Source organism: Parus major, chromosome 1 (genome assembly GCF_001522545.3).
Source record: "Parus major isolate Abel chromosome 1, Parus_major1.1, whole genome shotgun sequence".
Taxonomy (NCBI): domain Eukaryota; kingdom Metazoa; phylum Chordata; class Aves; order Passeriformes; family Paridae; genus Parus; species Parus major.
This window is the reverse complement of record NC_031768.1, coordinates 10,776,754-10,794,991: the sequence shown is the minus strand read 5'-3', so window position 1 is coordinate 10,794,991 and position 18,238 is coordinate 10,776,754. Positions and strand designations below refer to the sequence as shown.

Sequence of the window (18,238 nt, the reverse complement as noted above, 5' to 3'; positions counted from 1 at the left end):
AAATTTCCCCTTTAATATTGTGAAATATTTATTTTATAAAGTTGCTCTCATAATCAACTTAAATTGAAGTAGGTAAACACTATCACCAAAGAGGAATTTACACTTAGTTTTCAGCCATATTTCTCCTTGATCAAGTGTTAGACAAAAAATAGCAAGAGAGAGAGGCACAGAGACAGAAACATGTGACTAGATTTTTCAGCTTCAGGCTGCATTAAAATCAACTTTTTGAGGATAGTTTTGTCATCAGTCAATGGTTGCAAAACCTTCAGGGGTCAAAAAGTGGTGTCTTGATTCTTCACAGGGGACTCATGGATTGCTTTAATAGGTTATTCTTTAAACATTCTGATTTTAACTTTGCCTTGCTTTCATGCTAGGTATGGAACAGGTTGTTTCTTGCTGTGTAACACAGGTCAGAAGGTAAGCTGCATTTTTGAGTTGTTTGTTTTTTTGTTTTTCACAGACTATTTAAGTTCTGAAACACACTGTATGTTAGACACTCTTGGACTTACTAATAACAATTATATTGCCAGACAAAGGGAAAAGCACATACTGAAATCTGAAGGAATAAAAGTAGCAATTTTTTCAAGGTGTTTCTGTGAGACTCAATTTCCTACCTCCTTAAATTTCCAAACAGAACTTTTCTTAACAATTTTCTTCCCTTGTATATGTTTCCTCTTGTCACCCAGACAGGATTATGTTATGTTATGTGTGCTTTGTTCCTTGTCTTGTCTCTTTTATTTCTTCCCTTCTTTTTCTCTCATTATTTATTTGTAGTTGAAGTTGATTAAATAGCACAAATCTCTGTCTTCCTTCTCATTTACATCACACCCTAAAGACCCCCAATTTTCTTCTGTAAGGAAGATGGAAAGATTTGAAGCAGTTTGTGGAAACAAGAATTAGCACCAGCAATATGAGTGTTCTATCTTAGGTGTTTGTTTAAAGTGACTGATAATTTACTTTGTTTAAACTTTTCATATTTCATTTGAAGGTTTAGTCCCTTGTTTATTATAATTTGAATGTTTTTATTTAAGTATTTTCTGCCTTTGTTCATGCTTTACCTTTTCTTTCCCCTTTCCCCATTTAGACTGTGTTTTCTGAGCATGGTCTTATAACCACAATAGCTTACAAAATGGGCAGAGACAAACCTGTTTTTTATGCACTAGAGGTAAGTTTAGTAATTTCTTCCTTTTTGTAATGATACATGTTCTTATTTACTTCTGTTATCTGGTTATTTTTATGGTATTTTCTGCTGTGCAGAAATTAAAACACCTATGTGTTATGTTTGTGTGCCTGAAGGCTTCTGTGTGGTTTTGGTTATCCCTGTCTCAGATCTATATCATGTAATGTAATAAAAAATATTTCTTCATTGCATCATTTATACTTTCAGAACTAGGTGGCTAAAACATTTTTTCTGTTACTCAGTCTCTCAAGTTTTTTTCATTTAAAAATTTATCTTTTTTACCTCTTTGATACAGGTGCCTACTTACAGAATTTAGTTTCTCACTTCTCCAAACAAGTCTGAGGGCATCCAAGTTCTATAGAAAATTGTATTTGTGCTTAAACTTCAGGGTTCATTGTTCTAAAGCTCTGCTTCTGAAGCACAGATCAACTGAACACCTATTTGGCACCAAAGCTTTGTTTAGAACAGCAAAATTGTTATTCTTCCATCTATGCTGTTTAATGTGCTAAGTATTGTAATATAATATTTATTCCCAAAACACATACACTGAATGCTGTTATTGAGCTTTTGTAGACAGACTGTATTTTCCATGTGAAACAAAGACAACACAGGATTTTCTTCACTGTGAGAATGGTTTGTGGTTTATGGTACTTTATTAGGATGTGGGAGGCTGCAATTGTTTCCTTTTCCTTCCCTGAGGAGAGTGTATCTTGCATTTGCCGTGACCTGGCAAACTCTGGAATTTTTATTTTGTGTGGGTGTGTGAGAGGTTTGTTTTATTTTTAACCCAGGTTCTTAAAGCAAGAACTGAAACTGTCTTGAGAGTGATTTGAGTTCCTGCATGCTGAAACACCTGCACTTTGCTTCTTCACCTCCAAGTCTTTAATGATATTGTCTGAAAACATGGCTTCAACAGAAGCTTTTAAGTGTGCTTTGTCCTATATCCATGCTAGAACCATCTACAATCTGCTGGTTGAGATGCAGAGAGGCAGAAAATGTGGATTCAGCCTTTTCCTTTAATCAAACTTGTATCTTGTAACTGTAATAGCCAGCTGCTTAGAAAACACCCCTGCCCCTTCTAGCAGTGGCTTTGAATGAATATATAATGCTGCTACTGTTTTACTTAGTCTACTGGACTTGGCTTCGGGGTTAGATGGGAGCCATGCTATCTGTGATGTGATAAAGCCATTCAGGGCCATTTGCAGGAGAAAAAGACTCCTATCAGTCACCAGCAGCTTCAACTTCCTTATCTCCCAAAGCTGTCTTAAAGGTAAAGTCACCCCATGACATTAGGCAACAGAGCAATTTTGCTGGCAAATGCACAATTGCCTAAATTTTCTGTCTCTCTGGATGTTTGTATTTAGACTAGACAGATTTAGTCTTATTTTTTTAAATCAAAACATAAAAATATATGACTTCCCCTCATGAAAAAAAGGATACATACCTTTTCTACCTGGAGTCTGTGTAACAGGCTGCCCTTTTTACATGGCAGTTTCCAGATGCCAAGAAACTTTGTGGTTTGGTTGTGAGTATGCTTGGGAGTGCTTCACACTGTGACTGTAAGGCTGCAGGTGGAGGCCACAGCAACCTGTCCTCCCCAGTCTTTTCAAAAGCAGCACAAAGCTACCACTTGTTGTTTCCTAATGGAGTGACTTTGTTTCCTTCAGGGATCTGTTGCAATAGCTGGGGCTGTTGTTCGTTGGCTGAGGGACAATCTGGGTATTGCTCAGTCTACAGAGGAAGTTGGTGAGTATAGAGTTGTTCAGGTTTTTTTAAGTTTTCCAATCACACAATGTCTTTATTGGTAAATGAAAGCTCAAAATATTTAAGTAAAGAAAAGCTGAAAGGTGCATACATTTTGCTGTGTTTAAACACAACAAAAATTTACTTTGCATCCATGAGCTCACTGTTGTTGATACATATATTTCATAGAGCCTATCAACATAATCTCTACAATTTAGTAATTGCAATCTCTACTTTTTTGTAGTTTCCCTGGTAAGCAGATATTCAGGGAGTTACTTATAGGTACACAGTGTTGAAGTTCTCAGAGCCAAGAGTATTTAAGTCTGTATTACAAAAACCAGAATAGATTTGATCCTAAATCTACAAATTCTTGTCAAAAACATGAGAACCTAAGGCCCTGCAAGTGCAAATATTTGTGTATTTCATATCCATAGAGATAGGGATCTCAGTTTGCAAAGTTGCTTCTTTAAGGAGATGTGGAGGATAGTAATCTGTTTTGGCTATGAATGCAGTAATCCTTTAGCATTTGTGTAGCTGATATTTTCTAATTCAGATGAATTGAAACAAGCTGGTTTGTAACATAAAAACTAGGAACATATCAAAATCTGGAAAATAAAAAATGTCAGAAGCATGCAAAGGCAAACATTTGAAAGTGACTGATTTAATGAAATTTAGGTTTGAAAAGAAATTCATTGCATATTTTTAATAAATTGATATCTTATTCAAAGGTGGGAGAATTTAGAATTAAAATTTTATGTAAAACTTCAAAGATTTAGCAAAAACTTAGAGCATCAGTCTGTTTTTCTGAAAGAAAGCTTTGAAGATCATGCAGAAGAATATAAAATGCTTAAATTAGCCATTTGTTGAGAATACAGCACCTGTAACTTGTGAAGACAAGTTTGTCAAGACCTTTGGAAGGTCTGAGTTTCAGGACCTTTAACCGTGTCATTGTTATAAAAGTCACATAAGGATTCATTGTCTCGTTTCACTGAACTTGTCCTTCCTTCTGCCTTCACTCCCTTTTTAAGGGACATCTGTATGAAGGAATGATTTTAGAAAGACTTTTTGAAGACGTCTTTCTACTTCTTTCCTATACTGCTATATTTCTCTGATCAATGCAAACAGAAGAAATTTGCAAAAGCAGAAAGAAAATGCTCCTTTCTTGTTATAGGAAAGAGCTGTTCATTAGCAGTATCTATTTTGTCATCCTAAATGTCTTAATATAATTTTTAAAATTGCAAATATTTTGGTATTGAGGAGTTCATATATCCACAGTTATTATTCTCATATCAAGAAACTTTCCTATCTAGATTTCCTTCTAGCTGGCCCTGTGATTAAATACATAAGCTGACAATTTGGAGCTCTAAATCCATTTGAAATTAATGGGAATTTAGTTCTTAACTCCCTTTGGTCTTGATCCAGTTTCACTTGCTTGCCTTGACTTAAATGTAAGTAAAGTGTGACCTTTCGGACTGCTTTGAAGGTTGCATTCTTTATCCACATGACAGATAACATTTGAAAACCTTACAAAATCTAGGTTAGAATATTGAGTACACAGTTTTGGGTTTCAGTTTTGATTTTGCATTTTGCATTTCCCACAATTCCCTATGCACCATCTTCTGTTCACATTGTTACAAAAGGAAAACTGGTTAACAAGAAGCAGAGTGCCAGCATTAGTTGTATTTTCTAGTTGTATACGTGGCTGGATTATGTTTGTAGCTACCTAAAATATCCTGAATATTTTTCTTAATTAAATAATAACACTTTTAAGTGCTGTACTTAGGTGTTGATGTAGTTGGGAAAAGCTAAGTAAGTGTTTTGTGTGTGCATTAGAACAACTGGCTGCAGAGGTGGGAACTTCTTATGGCTGCTACTTTGTGCCAGCATTTTCAGGACTGTACGCACCATACTGGGAACCCAGTGCAAGGGGGTAAGGATCCAACTGAACACTGCATTTGCAGGGGGATTTAATCATTTTATAAATACCATTCCATCCAGGTATGTGAAGCTGTCGTTTTTCTTGCCTTGATGTGTCCAGATACATCATTCCCTGTGGTACTTTCATGAGCTACTGTGTTTCTGTTGTGTATTTAACCTGTTCAAAACAGCAGCTGCTACTGGGAGGAAAGGAAGGATTAGCTAGATCAACTATTCAACCTCTTCACCTCTCCTTGTCCCCCTCCTCAAAAAAGCAAAAAAAAAAAAACAAACAAGCAAACAAACAAACAAACAAAAAAAAGCAACAAAAAAAAGCAACAAAAACTGAAAAAAAGAAAGAAAGAAAAAAAAAGAGGTGTGGGTCAGCAGGGCAGGAAAATAATTTCTGGTTCTGAAAGGGTTTTTATCTCACTAAAGTAAAAGAAGAGGTCTGCATTCCTGTGAGCTGTCAGGCAACAAACGTAGTAAAGGAGGAATATTTAATTCGTGTTTTTGAGTTCAGTTTCAGGCTATGTAATTCCTTCCCACTTTGCCTCCTTCTCATTGTATACAGCTCCCTTTGCAGTCTATTGAAAATTCTTTTCTACTCCTTTTTTCCCGTCCCTTTCCTGGTAGTTCAGACTCAACCACTTGGTAAAAGTCAAAGAATAGGTTTTCATTTGTGTTTTCTGCTGTTGTGAGCTTGCTTACTGTTGGAACCACAAAATGTTCTACAGTCATGTTAGCATAACAAATATAATTAAAAAATAACTTATCTAGAGTGGAAAAAGAAGTCTTAAAGGCTAACTTGTTCCCAAGGCTTCAAGCAGCTGCATCTTTAGAAATCAGATGCTTTTTGTATGTATCTTTTTCTTTAAGGAAAAAGAACATCTGAATTAGATGTTTTTACAATTTTTCATATCACAGTACTTAACTTTTTAATGGTTAAAAACTGATTTTTGGAATGGTAACAATAAAAAAAGTTCTTTAATATCTTTGAACTTGCATGTATCCTGCAGTATTTCTGTGTAGTACCGTGCTGTTCCTCAGCTGTTGAAATAGAATAAAAGATGGTTATTTGCTCTGCTGTTCAGAGTACATTGGCAGAATTCAGCTTGGTTAGCTGTAGGATAATTCCCCTGCCCAAAAATCTCTTTGAAGCAACTAATGATCAGACTAGACCTGAAAACAATTTCAAACATTTAGAAAACAGCACTGACCCATATGGGCTTTTCCTTAAGAACTGAAAGCATTAGAGAATTTATTAAGATTTTAGTGATAATTTATCTCATTTTTTAAAGAGAAATCAAAGTCAATCATATTTTTTTTATTTTCTTAAAGACAGACTGGAATTTGTGGGGGTGTTTGTGGATGTGTGTGGATGATTTATGGCAACTGTATTGACTGGATCCTGAAAGCACCTTGACAGGAAAATGCAAGACTTTAGATTAAAGAAAAACAAAGTTTTTAATATTAAAAAGTAGCCTTCATACTATGGAACTGAATGAGATTTGAGTTAGAAGTCCTAGGTGTGAAGTATAGGTTTATGTCTGATAAAGAAGAATGTCCTAATTGGGTTTTTTCTCTCTTCAACAGTATCATCTGTGGCCTTACTCAGTTTACTAATAAAAACCACATCGCCTTTGCTGCACTAGAAGCAGTCTGCTTTCAAACACGAGAGGTAAAGGCAAATTGTAACTTAGTGTGATAACAGGAGCTGTAGCTCTTCAGAAAAAGAAAAGATTTAAAAGATTTAATGAAGATTAGTCATATGCTTTACATTGTATTTGGATGCTGTTCTTGTCTTTGCTTGTTGCTAATGTTGAAAAACAGCTGCTGTGGACTTAGCTAAAATTGAGTGGTACATTTTTTTGGAGTGGTAATGCTGCTTTTTATCAGCATGTAAAATAAGTTGAACATATTTTGTGAATATTTTGAGGGGCAGAACATAGAATGTTTAAAATGGCAGGGCCAGTGACATGCCTACAAAGTTCCATTAGTGTAGGAAACTACACTTTCTGGTCTGCTGTGACAGAAATGACTTACGTCGCTTTTGGTACACAAGAACAAAAAGGAGTTTAAAGCAAGACATCAGTAAACATACCAAGGGAAATCTGGCTTCCCTTCCTGCCTTTTCCATCCTTCACTGCCTCAGCTGGTGTTCAGTAACAGCCAACCAAAATTCTCACAGAGGAATTGAATCCCACAGCCAAATCAAAGAAGCTGATATCAGTATGAGCATTGAATCTTTATATCACCATCTACTCCTCCTTGTGTTTGCAATCCTTGGGTTCTGTGCAAATACAGGAGGAAATGAAATCCCTAGACCTTGCAGGATAACAGTCAAGCCTTAATTTGATCACGTGAATTAAACTGCTGTTATTTAAACATACTGATTTTTAAAATAGCATCCTGCTCAAACCATGTAAGATGAGGGAAGCAGTATGCTGTTTCTGTAGTGACATGGAGTGAAGTACTCACTGAAAAAGACTGACAGCAATTACACCAAGGTTTCTGCTTTTGAAGCTGTCCTGACAGCCTCTTGAGCCCTCAGAAGGTTATGAAGGAAATTGGAAGTAGCATTCTAATCTTCTAATTCTTGTACTAAAAGTCAGGGTAAAGCTACAGGCAACTGAACTGATTTGTTGTCTGCTCCTCTTTCCTTGTCCATCCTCCCATCCATTCTCTCTCATGTGACAGCTCAGTGAACTTTCCAGCAGAAAATTATCCCTTTTTTTGCTGGGCTATTTTTCTGCTGGATTAATGACCTCAGCTGTCTCACAGAGTCATTCAGCAAATGTCAGAATGCAAGGCAGGGCATGTGGTTGGGAGCAGGAGAGAGGGGAATAAAGCTGTCAGACTGAGTGAGGGTGAAGTTCACTGTTTGAACAGATCTAACACTTCCCCATACTTCAGTCTGTCTGATTTTATCACAATGACAGGATGCCTGATCAGGCACTGGACACTCTTAAATGAACAGATTAAGTCCTAGTGTCACAGGTAAAATATATGTATGCTTTCTAAAATACATTATTAGTTCTGCTTTGTCAAAAACAAAGTTCTTTCAATTCCAGTGAAAAGGGAAGTCTTAAGGAAAACCCTCAAATGTCACCCTCATTGGAGTTCTTGCCTGTTTGTGACATTCATTTTTTCTGAGTACCTTGATATTAAAATAGTTTCTTCCTTATACAGACAGATGACACTTGTTAAGATTTTTCTTCCAGAAGGCATTTTGGAAAAATAAGCAATTTTTCAATTCCAAGAGCTGTACAATGCTGTCATTAGGCAAAATCTGCATACTTGGATCCACCCTCCATCCAATTGAGATAGCAGCAGCATGACCATGATTTGTTTTATTCCTTCAACCCTTCATGGCTTCTAGCATTCTTTTCATTATTTTAATCTATGCTGAGTGCATGATGATCCAACATGCTCTTACACAGTGGTAAACACACCCAGAGCCTCCAATGGTGCTGAATTTACAAATGGTAAAAAAAGATAATATCACCTTAGACAAATGTAAAATCATTTATGTGAAGGAAATAAGAACTATTAGAGTACTGCCAGCAAATTTTGTGCAAGAATCCTGGTTTCCAATTTATTTCTAGTGCATTGAAAAGTTCAAGCCCATAGGCAGATGCTGCCATCATGAAAACTGGCCTTGCTCTTCTTACCTTGTAGTTTTTAACCTTTATTTATCCTGGGCAGTTTCTTTAGTTCCTTTAAAGATTTTGCTGAAAAGGAACTTTGCTGACTTACTTTCTGGAAGCTGGGAGAATCTCCTGAATAGTTCATCTCCATGTAGTTTTCAATGTCTTGCAAGCCTACATTTTTTTGTCTCTTTTTTAAACAGCATGTTGACTTTTCCTGGTAAATATTGTATTACTGGGCACTTTGTGAGCTACAGAACTAGGCAGAATGCATTGTAGTTTTGGTCTGTTTTTGTGATCTGTGTTGCTTTGTCATTTAAAGCTGAGAAAAACACACCTCTTTTTTATTTAAATACACTGAAAAATTACAGAGAGGAGATCATTCTGTAGTTGTTAATGCCTAACTTGTCAACAAAAATTGTGCACTAACCTTACAAAATGTAAATGAGACATTTAACTGACTGCTTTTGCAAAACCCTAGAAAAAACACTATTCTGTATTAATGGTGATTGTGGGGTAATGCCATAGTGTTCCCAGTTAACCAGTAAGGTTTGAGACAAGTCTTATGTTTTTAAGGAAACCCTCTAAAAAGCATATTGAGAGGTATCAGTGAATTAAATACTCCATCTTAGTTAATTACCCCTTGTAAACATTTCAACACTTTTCAGCTACAGACTGTGCCCAAAAGAAGGAAACATAATTTTACAAAAAATGACACTGACAGTTTATTTTTGCTGTCTTGTTTGCTGTTAAATTCTCAGTTTTCAACAACTAATTGAAAATATTTGAAAAGGCTGCTCTTTCAAAACATGTCAACATTCCTCAGTTCTTATTGAAGAGTCTAGGTTGCTAGTTCAAATGTTTTAATTCTTCAGTTCTTTAATCCATCAAATTAGAGAAGGTATCTAGACAAAGGATGATCAACTGAAGGACTCCATTTATTATTGCTGCTTCCTTTGTTAGCTTTGATAAATCAGCTTTTCTCTAAAATTCTTCTCAGGCCACATAAGTAGCACAAAAACTACACCTAGAGCACCCGAGAAGAAAGGTGACCTACACTAGGATTTCTATAATGAAGAGAATGCACATGCTGTATATTAAACAAAACTGTGTTATTATTACATCTGTTTTGCCCTTTAATACATAGGGGAGAGGAATGATCTACTTAACCCTCTTCAGCAAATGCTGTAGTATCAGTGTTTTACACTCAGAGGGTATCAGAGATTTCTGTGCAATTAAATTGTAACATATATTATTCTTATTTAAGATTCTAGATGCCATGAACAAGGACTGTGGGATTCCACTAAGTCAGTTACAAGTAGATGGAGGAATGACCAATAACAAAATCCTCATGCAACTCCAATCAGACATTCTCTGTATTCCAGTAGGTAAGATGAATTTACAGCTCCTGCTTTCTTTTTAATGCTGAAAACAACATTAGTTTGTAATTGCAGTTGACAGCAAATTGGGTAGTTTGCTTTGTTGCTGTATCTTGATAGATATGTCAGTCTTTAGTTCTAATGTCATCAAGGTGACTTCCATTAAAAATCATTATGGTCTTCTCTGTGTTTTGCTTCAGTAAAGCCATCAATGCCTGAAACGACAGCTTTAGGAGCTGCTATGGCAGCAGGAGCTGCAGAAGGTGTTGGAGTTTGGAGTCTGAATCCTGGAGACTTTACAGCGGTGACATGTGAACGATTTGAACCACAGATCAACCCAGAGGGTATAAAACCTTTTCAAGTTATCTGAGTTGCAAACTGATTTTTTTCACAGATGTTGACAGGACTGGCTTTAAAAAGCCTACATTAATTACTGCTTTTTAGCTAGCTATCTTTCTCATCATTTCTTAAGTGCTTGTAGAGATGGAAAGTATGTACTTGACATAATTAATCCCTGTGCAAGATAAATGCTTTTTTGTCTTTTCAATTATTTCTTAATTTTTGGTACATAATTTTGTCTTACCATTTTGATTATAACTACTTCTAAAATCCCTACTTCAAAACAGCATTTGAAGGGAAGGGTTTCTACATAATTGCTTAATTTTGTCCTGCTTGTAAATCTTACTGGTGAACATGAAGAAAATTTCTTTTATTTCTTCTTACTATGCATAACTGTGGGGTTTGTGGTGTAGTTTTTTATATTCAGAAAATAATTTTATACTACTTTCTCTGTGCAAACAAATGATGCTGTTTAAAAGAGTGAAAAACTCATATTGCTGTATCTGGTTCTTAAATACTTGTGGTTGTATTCCAATGCATTGTGAGGCTTTTCTGTTTTCTGATTTCTTAATTTCAGAAAGTGAATATCGCTATGCCAGGTGGAAGAAAGCTGTGATGAAGTCTATGGAATGGGAGACATCTGACAGTCCTTCAAATGGTAAATCAAAACTTAATGAAGGTCAAGTAATATTAATTAGCCAGTTGAGCAAGGTAGCTCATCTTGCTTTTGTTGACCTTTTCTGTTCATACCATCTCTGGACTAGTAGAGTGATTTAAAGGCCAGTACTAAAATCCACAGTGGAAACAAAGCAGGAAAACAGATAGTTGGGTCATCCTCCTGAATAGCTGCAGGTTTTGCAGAATGGCACTGGTTTGCAAGAGAAAAAATCTCACCTGCCAGACGAGATACAGCACAATGCTTAGAGCACAGGCACTTTGTAAACTTTATACCATGACCTCATGCTGCAAAGGAGAAAAGTTCCATCCTGTGGTTTAGCTTGCTGTGTCTTGCCTTCATTATTTGCTGTGTAGGAAGAAGGAATTGATATCCACATCACAATCTATTTGACCCATAGGGTGTTAGAGCAAGGAGTTACCATGAAGTAAATTAGACAGACAAAGAATTACACAGACCTATTGTTTACATACAGAAAATATAAAAACCCTTTTGTGGGACTGAACAAGATCTTTCTTCTGAGATAGAGTGCTTTCTCATCTGTCACTGTAATTTAATGAATTAAATTAAACCTGTAGTCTTCCCGTGACTTATAATTTGAACTTTTATTTTAGTACTCTTTTGGGATAAGTTTTTAGTCCTGAGTAACAATATAACACATCAATGATTTATGGGCTTCATTTAATTTCTCTTTTATTGGAAAAACTATTAAAATGCAAAGTATTAAGTAAACAATCCTCAAAATTTAAACTTCCCCCACAATCCAAAATCCACAATTGGAGCCCTTCAGCTGCATATGGCCACTTTCTTCTTGAAAGCTAAAATTTTCCTTTTGCCATTCTGTATGTTGGTTTAAATATTTTATTTAACACTGTGGTTTACAAGCAATTCTGCCAGGGCTGTTGGGAAAGGAAACAGATAACTTAACATGAGTAATACAAATACAATTCTCTTCAGTATTGACCTTTATGATTCAGTACCCTTACATCTAACCTGAAGCTTATCTTACTAGGATAAAAAATTCAGCCTTGCAGTAAATAAACCTAGATTTTTTTTTTTCTTCAGTTTTTTGTGAAGAGATAAGTTTATCAAGACTTACTTTAGTGATTTTCTGGTCTAACACCTGGGGGAAAATGTTATTTTCCTTAGTTCTTTGATACTTTAGGGTTAGGTTAGAATTGGAGAGTACTAGGAATGTGCCCAATCTAGATAGTACTGACAGTGGAATTTGGACTTGAACGCTTACAGAGAGAACCTGTTTTGAATTATTAGAGGGTTTATGCATAATACTTTTTTAATTCTTCTGCAAATGTCACTACATTTGTTACTTTTTTCTTTTCATATATATATTTAACACATATATTGCAATTTATATATATATATATTTCTCTTTTGATTTGCCTGACTGGAAACACCGTCCCCTGGATGCCATCAGGTGACATTAGTATCTTCTGTAATCTGCCTTTGGGTATTTTTATTATGAGTAGCATGGTAATATTAATCGGATCAAGGTACATCTCAGGTTAGTTGTTATTTGAACTAGATCATTTTAAAAACTATCTGCACTATTTTAAGTTTTGGGGGTTTTGTATTCCATCTGTTTGTTTCTAGTAAAAATGACTGATGCTTTTTGTTGTTCATGCACACAAACGTTCAAGGGTGTGAATCAGGCATAATGTACCTAAGGGAACCAAAGGAATGCCATCTCAAATCCATCCTCATGTGCCATTCAATTTGTGGTTGTTGGATGCACATGAAACCTTGGACTCTCCCCTCCCTTTGTCTGTCTGCACAGATTGCACACAGTTTATAAAAGGGACACAGGTTGGAGCAGCCTAGCAGAGTTACACATTGCCTGCTTTACACTGTTCATGGCAGACAGAATAAGGTTCCATCCTTTATCCTGTATTTCTTCTTGCATTATTTTTCATTATTTTGAGGATGTTTTTTAAATTAAGTGAAAACTTTTTCTTCTGTCCCTGGAAGGCTTCATTCACCCATTTGATTTTTCTGGACCCCTTGAAACTATTGTATTGTTAGAAATCTTCATCTACTAAATCTATAAAACATTCTTCTTGTACTTTGCTTTTGATGGAGAAATGAATTAATTTCTAAAAAGAAGAGACCCTAAAAGGCTTAGCTGCAAAACAGGGAAGGGACTGTGTGCATATGCAATGAAGATGCATCTTCAACCTGTTAATATTCAATTTAAAAGAAAACTCTTAAATATAGATGTCAGTGTTAGTTACTTATGCCTGAAGTAAGACGTTTCATTAAGATATTCTTACGGTAAGAAAAGGAAGTTTATTTGATGATGTCATTTATTCCTTGTCACAGAATTTCATTCCAGAGTAAGTATTTTACAGTATAGGCATTGTTGCTGCTTAGTAAGCTATTTTGGGGTTGTTTAGTTTTCTTTTTTTGTTTTGGTTTTGGAGGGATAGGCAGGGCATGTTAAATAAACAGACAGTTGAGGACTCTAGCATGCTCCTGTGGTGATGCGTTTGTATTTTGTTTCTACTCATTCAGCATGAATTAACTATTCAATTATACTTTTCCTTGCATGGAAAAGATGGTTGCAGCTTGTAGGAGAACTAAAATCAAACTAAATAAGTGCTAGGCAAAAGTCAAAATGAACAAATGGATTGACAGTGATTTACTAACTCTGGAATGTATCTGTGAGTGAGAAAGCTCTGTATTATGAAGAATAAAATAAAACCAGCTGTGAATAAGTGGGTAAATTTTTAACAAGCTGAATAAAGTAACATGAATATAAATTCCAGGTCAGGTGCTTCACCATGTAGTGAGTACCTAAAATAATATGGAAAATCAATGATAAATGAGCAAATAAGCAACTTAAATTCTGGGACTGCTTTTTAAAAACAATTAATCAGTAACCTGCATATTAAACTTGCACTCATACTAAACTTGCTGGAACTCATAAGAAAAAAAATTCTTTTTCTCCTTTTTTTAAGCTTGTAGTGCCTTTCTGACCCACAACTGGTAAACATTTTCATCTCAACTCACTGTGGCCTTTAGAACCCATTTTTGACCTTGTTTTCAGATGCCAGTGACTGTCAATATGGTTACTGTTACTATGTCTATAGTTGTTACACATACCAGTATAATTACTTCGTATATTAATATATTGCATTACTATTTACATGGTATGCTTGGGAAGAGAAGTTGTGAGAAATTTCCTGTTCTTTGTTTTAAGAGTGATGAGGTCTCAAAAGGAACAGCAACAGTGATGTTACGTACAGGTTGGAGTTTTGCCTAGCTGTGGGTTAGTGTAGGACATGAGATACAGAATTTGTGTCATCAATGGAGCATGGCTGCTGCCCCCTTAGACACTTGCTCTGGTAAATATCCTTTTGTTTTTAAAAGCTAGAACTTGTTGACCCGGTTTTCCCTAATTCAGTGCAGAAATTCCATATAATTGATTTGTTACATTTTATCTTTTAGTGAAACACTGTAACTCCAATGCAGTCATCAGAGTTGGTAGGTTTGAGGATTAAATTTAGGAAGGATTGAATTCATCCTTCATGTGCTGAAACAGCAGTAAGTCTTGCATAGCAACAGTGCTGATGTTGAACACTTCTCTTTAGGGCAGGACCAGGATTTTACAGCTACTGAAATGTGAAGGAAAAATCTGCTGTGCCAGAATAGAGAACACTAGCGTAGCAAAATCTCATTTACAGAGCTGCTAAGCTGCCTTTTCATGTGGCATCTGATGACCAAACAATACTCTATTTAATTATGCCATTTCATAATTGCATCAAAATCAGGCCAATTATTTGTACTTTATTTTATGATCCTCATTTTTCTCTCCTGGAGAGAAATGGATGGTATTATTTCACTGTTGAAGCAAGCTGTGTATAACAACTGAAGTCCTTATGCTGTTTTTTTCACATGTGCTTTGAAAGTAGACATCAGAGAGATTTCAATATATTACATGGCTGTACCTTTTTTTTTTTTTCCCCCCTCTGGGGGTGGATAGGAGTTAACTGAAACTGATCATATATTCTATTAGACTCAAACTTAAATAAATGCTTTTGTAGGCTTAAATTGGCATCTGTCAAGTGAGATATAGTGGGGATTAGCTATATGTGGGGTCTTATGTGGCATCTGGGGTATAAAGTTATTTTTATTCTCACAGGCTGAGACATCAGTGCTAATAGCAAAACCATATTCTTCCTGTTTAAATACCCTCTGTGGTATTTTTTAGGATTCTATTTTTTTTTTTTTAGCTTCTTGTGTTGTGATTGTTACTGTCAAATTGCATACTAATTTATATATAGGGATCACTGTGCAGTTCTGCAAGATAGTTTCAATAGTATTTTCCAAATTTCTGAAAGTTGAGCTCATATTTAGAAGAAAATAAGCTTAAATTATCTTCTTTCAATTCTTCTATATGTTAAAAATTTACCCACCTTAGTAGTGTGGTCTCTGCTCCCCTGCTGTGCACAGCCACAGACTTCAGAGCTGGCTTACCTGGTGTCACATCTAATTTATAATTGCAGTAGTTGAAAACAAAAGTTGGTGTAAGAATTCCTCTTACAGCTTGCCTGTGTTATAGAGTGTTACTAATGTTTTTGAATAAGTTCTGTGTTCCTAATGCACACTTTTTTTATTTAAGGTAAATGAGGCTACTTAATGGACTCACTGGATGCAGCTGATTTTTTTTGTTTCGGTTTGTTTTGTTGTCTGAAGAGATTCCACCACCAACGTGATTGTACTCCCTTTGTGGTTCAATCTATTCATGAATCCATCTGTCACCTGTCCCTGCGTAACTTCCCGGTGCACTGAAAATTCAGTCTTGAGCCCTTCATTACTCTGTTCCCTTACCCAAATCAACTCCAAATGCACTGGAAACATTTGTGTGGACTATCTCACATCATCCTCTAAAATTTCACAAGCCCTAGCTATGTCTGAGAAAGTGGTATGAGAAAAGCCTTCAGTCTCTGAAGTAATGATAGCAGATGTTTAACTGTGTTTTTCAGGAGTTTGGTACTTTGTGCAACACACTTCAGAAAGTTAATGAATCACTATGGAATTTTATAAACATCTTACAATTCTTCCAGCTGCTGTGAATTACTTTTCATATGCCAATGGTTGCCAAAGATGTTTTACTGTAGTTGCCACTGGTCTGAAACAACTTCCCTGGTACAAGCCTTTTTGAAATACTAGCCCAAGATGGATTACCATAGCACACATTGCCACTGGTTTGGCAATGAGGAGTTTGCTACTATCATCCACAGAGTATTCAGTTGCAAGGTTAAAAAGTTGGGTTTGGCTCTGGCACATGTAGTCACTTCACCCATTGTAAGTATTTATGACAACAAGTCCTAAAGTAGTTGTACCTCTAAAGAGATGAGAGAAAATAGTGCTTTGGTTAAGGCCATGTTTCATCTTGTGTTTTTGTGCTAGCTTGGAAAGACAAATTTGATGCAGCATGCTATTGACAGGACAACTGCTTGGTCCTCAGCAACTGACAACTCTTCAAACTAGACTGTACAGTCTTTTCATGACCAATACTGCATATATCCTGTCATCCTGCTTAAGTGACTATTTGTTAAACTTAAGAAAGTTGAAGCTAACTTAGTTTTCATTAAAGAGGGTCCACTACAAACCAAGTATCAGTGCTTTAGTTCTTGATTTCATTTAGTATATCTCAGGGACCAAAATCTCCCTTTCATTTTCCATCTCCGTAGTTTTAATTGCAAGTTCTTGCAAAATATGCTGGGACAATCCAAAACCCTGGCTCAGTAGAGTAAGTACTGGCACCTGAAATGGGCCACTGGAATTTACAGACAATGGTGACAAATTAATCACATCCACTTTGAAATCTTTTGTTTTCCACATGAAAGGAGTGAGGTAATAACCTTATCTTCAGCTTTTCTCTTTCTATCAACAGCATCCCAAATGCCAGCCTTATTGGTTAGGTCAAGGAAAAGGTGTTCTTGTGTAATGATGTTAGATCAGTATGGAATTGGCAGCAAGGTTAAATGTGGGAACAACACAGAGAATTTCAAAGATGTGTTTAAATGCACCAGGAATTAAAGGGAGAGGCTTTTTGTGTGCATTTGTTCTTAAAGATTTTTGTCTTTAACAAAGTTTTTCTTTGATTAGAGACTTAGTTTTTAAAAGGATGTTATATATGTCTGAAGCATTGAATTGCACAGAAGTTCAGGTCTGTACAATATATTTAATATCAAATGCATATTAATTGCCTTTTTATTGTCAAGTGCAATGACTTTTGAAAATGTGACTTTTAACTTAGAAGATAGAGAAGGAACATTTTTCGTCCTGTGGTTGCATGTATAACTTCACCAGAGAGAAGGGATTTTGTACTCAAGTGAAAATATAATAGCATCATTCAAATGCTGTCTCTCCTGTCTCCTGTAAATACTCACATGTAAAGTGTGACAGCCAAAATTTCGGCGTTTCCAGTTTGTTTTGGAGAGGTGAAAAGTGAAAAAAAGAATACGATCCCATAGAAAAATTTTCATACTCCTTACCTTCACTCTGAGCTGTTTCTGATCCCACTGTACCCTGAGGAAGAGGAGTGGAGCAGCCTGTGAAGCACAGGAAACAGGGACAGCACACACCTCAAACTCTGGACTTGTGAAATATGACCTCTGAGTCTTGCCAAAACCACTGAAGTGCTGAACCTGGGAACGAATAATGCTGAAGTGTTGCCTTTGCCCATGGTAAATGTGGCAGGGGGAAAGCTTGTATCTAACAAGTAGGAGAGGGAATTTTTGCTGCTTTTCTGACTTACCTTTTACTGGGAAACACAATTCCTATTAATTTTTCACTGAGTAAGAATCACTATTTTATTTTCAATTGCTGTTGCAAATTTTTTTAAGAGTTTCACATCACTGTTAACTTTCTACCAACATAGTTGAAATATATTGTAAACTGCTTGTTGGCGGGGAGGGGACAAACTGTTAAAGTTAGCTTTTTGTGAAGCTGTGATTTATTTTTTTTTTTTTATAAATTACAAGTTTATAAATTCTTAATTGAGAAATGCATTAACTTGGTATTAAAGTACCATAAATGAGTTGATGTCGGGTGTCAGTTTGTTCTTGCACATCATCTTTCAGACATACTGTCACTGGTATTTTTATGTGAAGCATGAGTATGCACTGCTCATGTATACAAAGCAGTAAAGCAGCCTCTCTGAGACATGCTTTTTAAGTTGCTCAGATGTACAGGTGAAATATATGCACTTCTGCATTCTGCTTCAGTGATGCAAGGACTTGAGGACTGGATTAGAAATCACATTCCCTCAAGTCCCTCCATGTTCAGGAAAAAGCAGGAAAACACAAGTACAACGACAGGAAGGAAC

At 35.9% G+C, this 18,238-nt stretch overlaps 1 protein-coding gene across 3 annotated transcripts in view; it reads left to right on the top strand.

The window, feature by feature from the left end:
* Positions 1–17,955, top strand: part of GK (glycerol kinase) — a 34,727-nt gene extending 16,772 nt beyond the window's left edge. For 2 of the 3 annotated variants that reach the window (XM_015637702.1, XM_015637694.1), the window contains 10 exons: positions 375–417; positions 1,085–1,165; positions 2,848–2,926; positions 4,757–4,853; positions 6,437–6,521; positions 9,758–9,878; positions 10,070–10,213; positions 10,786–10,866; positions 12,320–12,406; positions 15,524–17,955. In XM_015637702.1, coding sequence (XP_015493188.1) covers positions 375–417; positions 1,085–1,165; positions 2,848–2,926; positions 4,757–4,853; positions 6,437–6,521; positions 9,758–9,878; positions 10,070–10,213; positions 10,786–10,866; positions 12,320–12,406; positions 15,524–15,531 — 826 coding nt within the window. In that variant the 3' untranslated portion in view covers positions 15,532–17,955. The remainder of the gene's footprint in view (positions 1–374; positions 418–1,084; positions 1,166–2,847; positions 2,927–4,756; positions 4,854–6,436; positions 6,522–9,757; positions 9,879–10,069; positions 10,214–10,785; positions 10,867–12,319; positions 12,407–15,523) is intronic. The other variant, XM_015637712.1, reaches the window with a different exon arrangement.
* Positions 17,956–18,238: the final 283 nt, after the last annotated feature.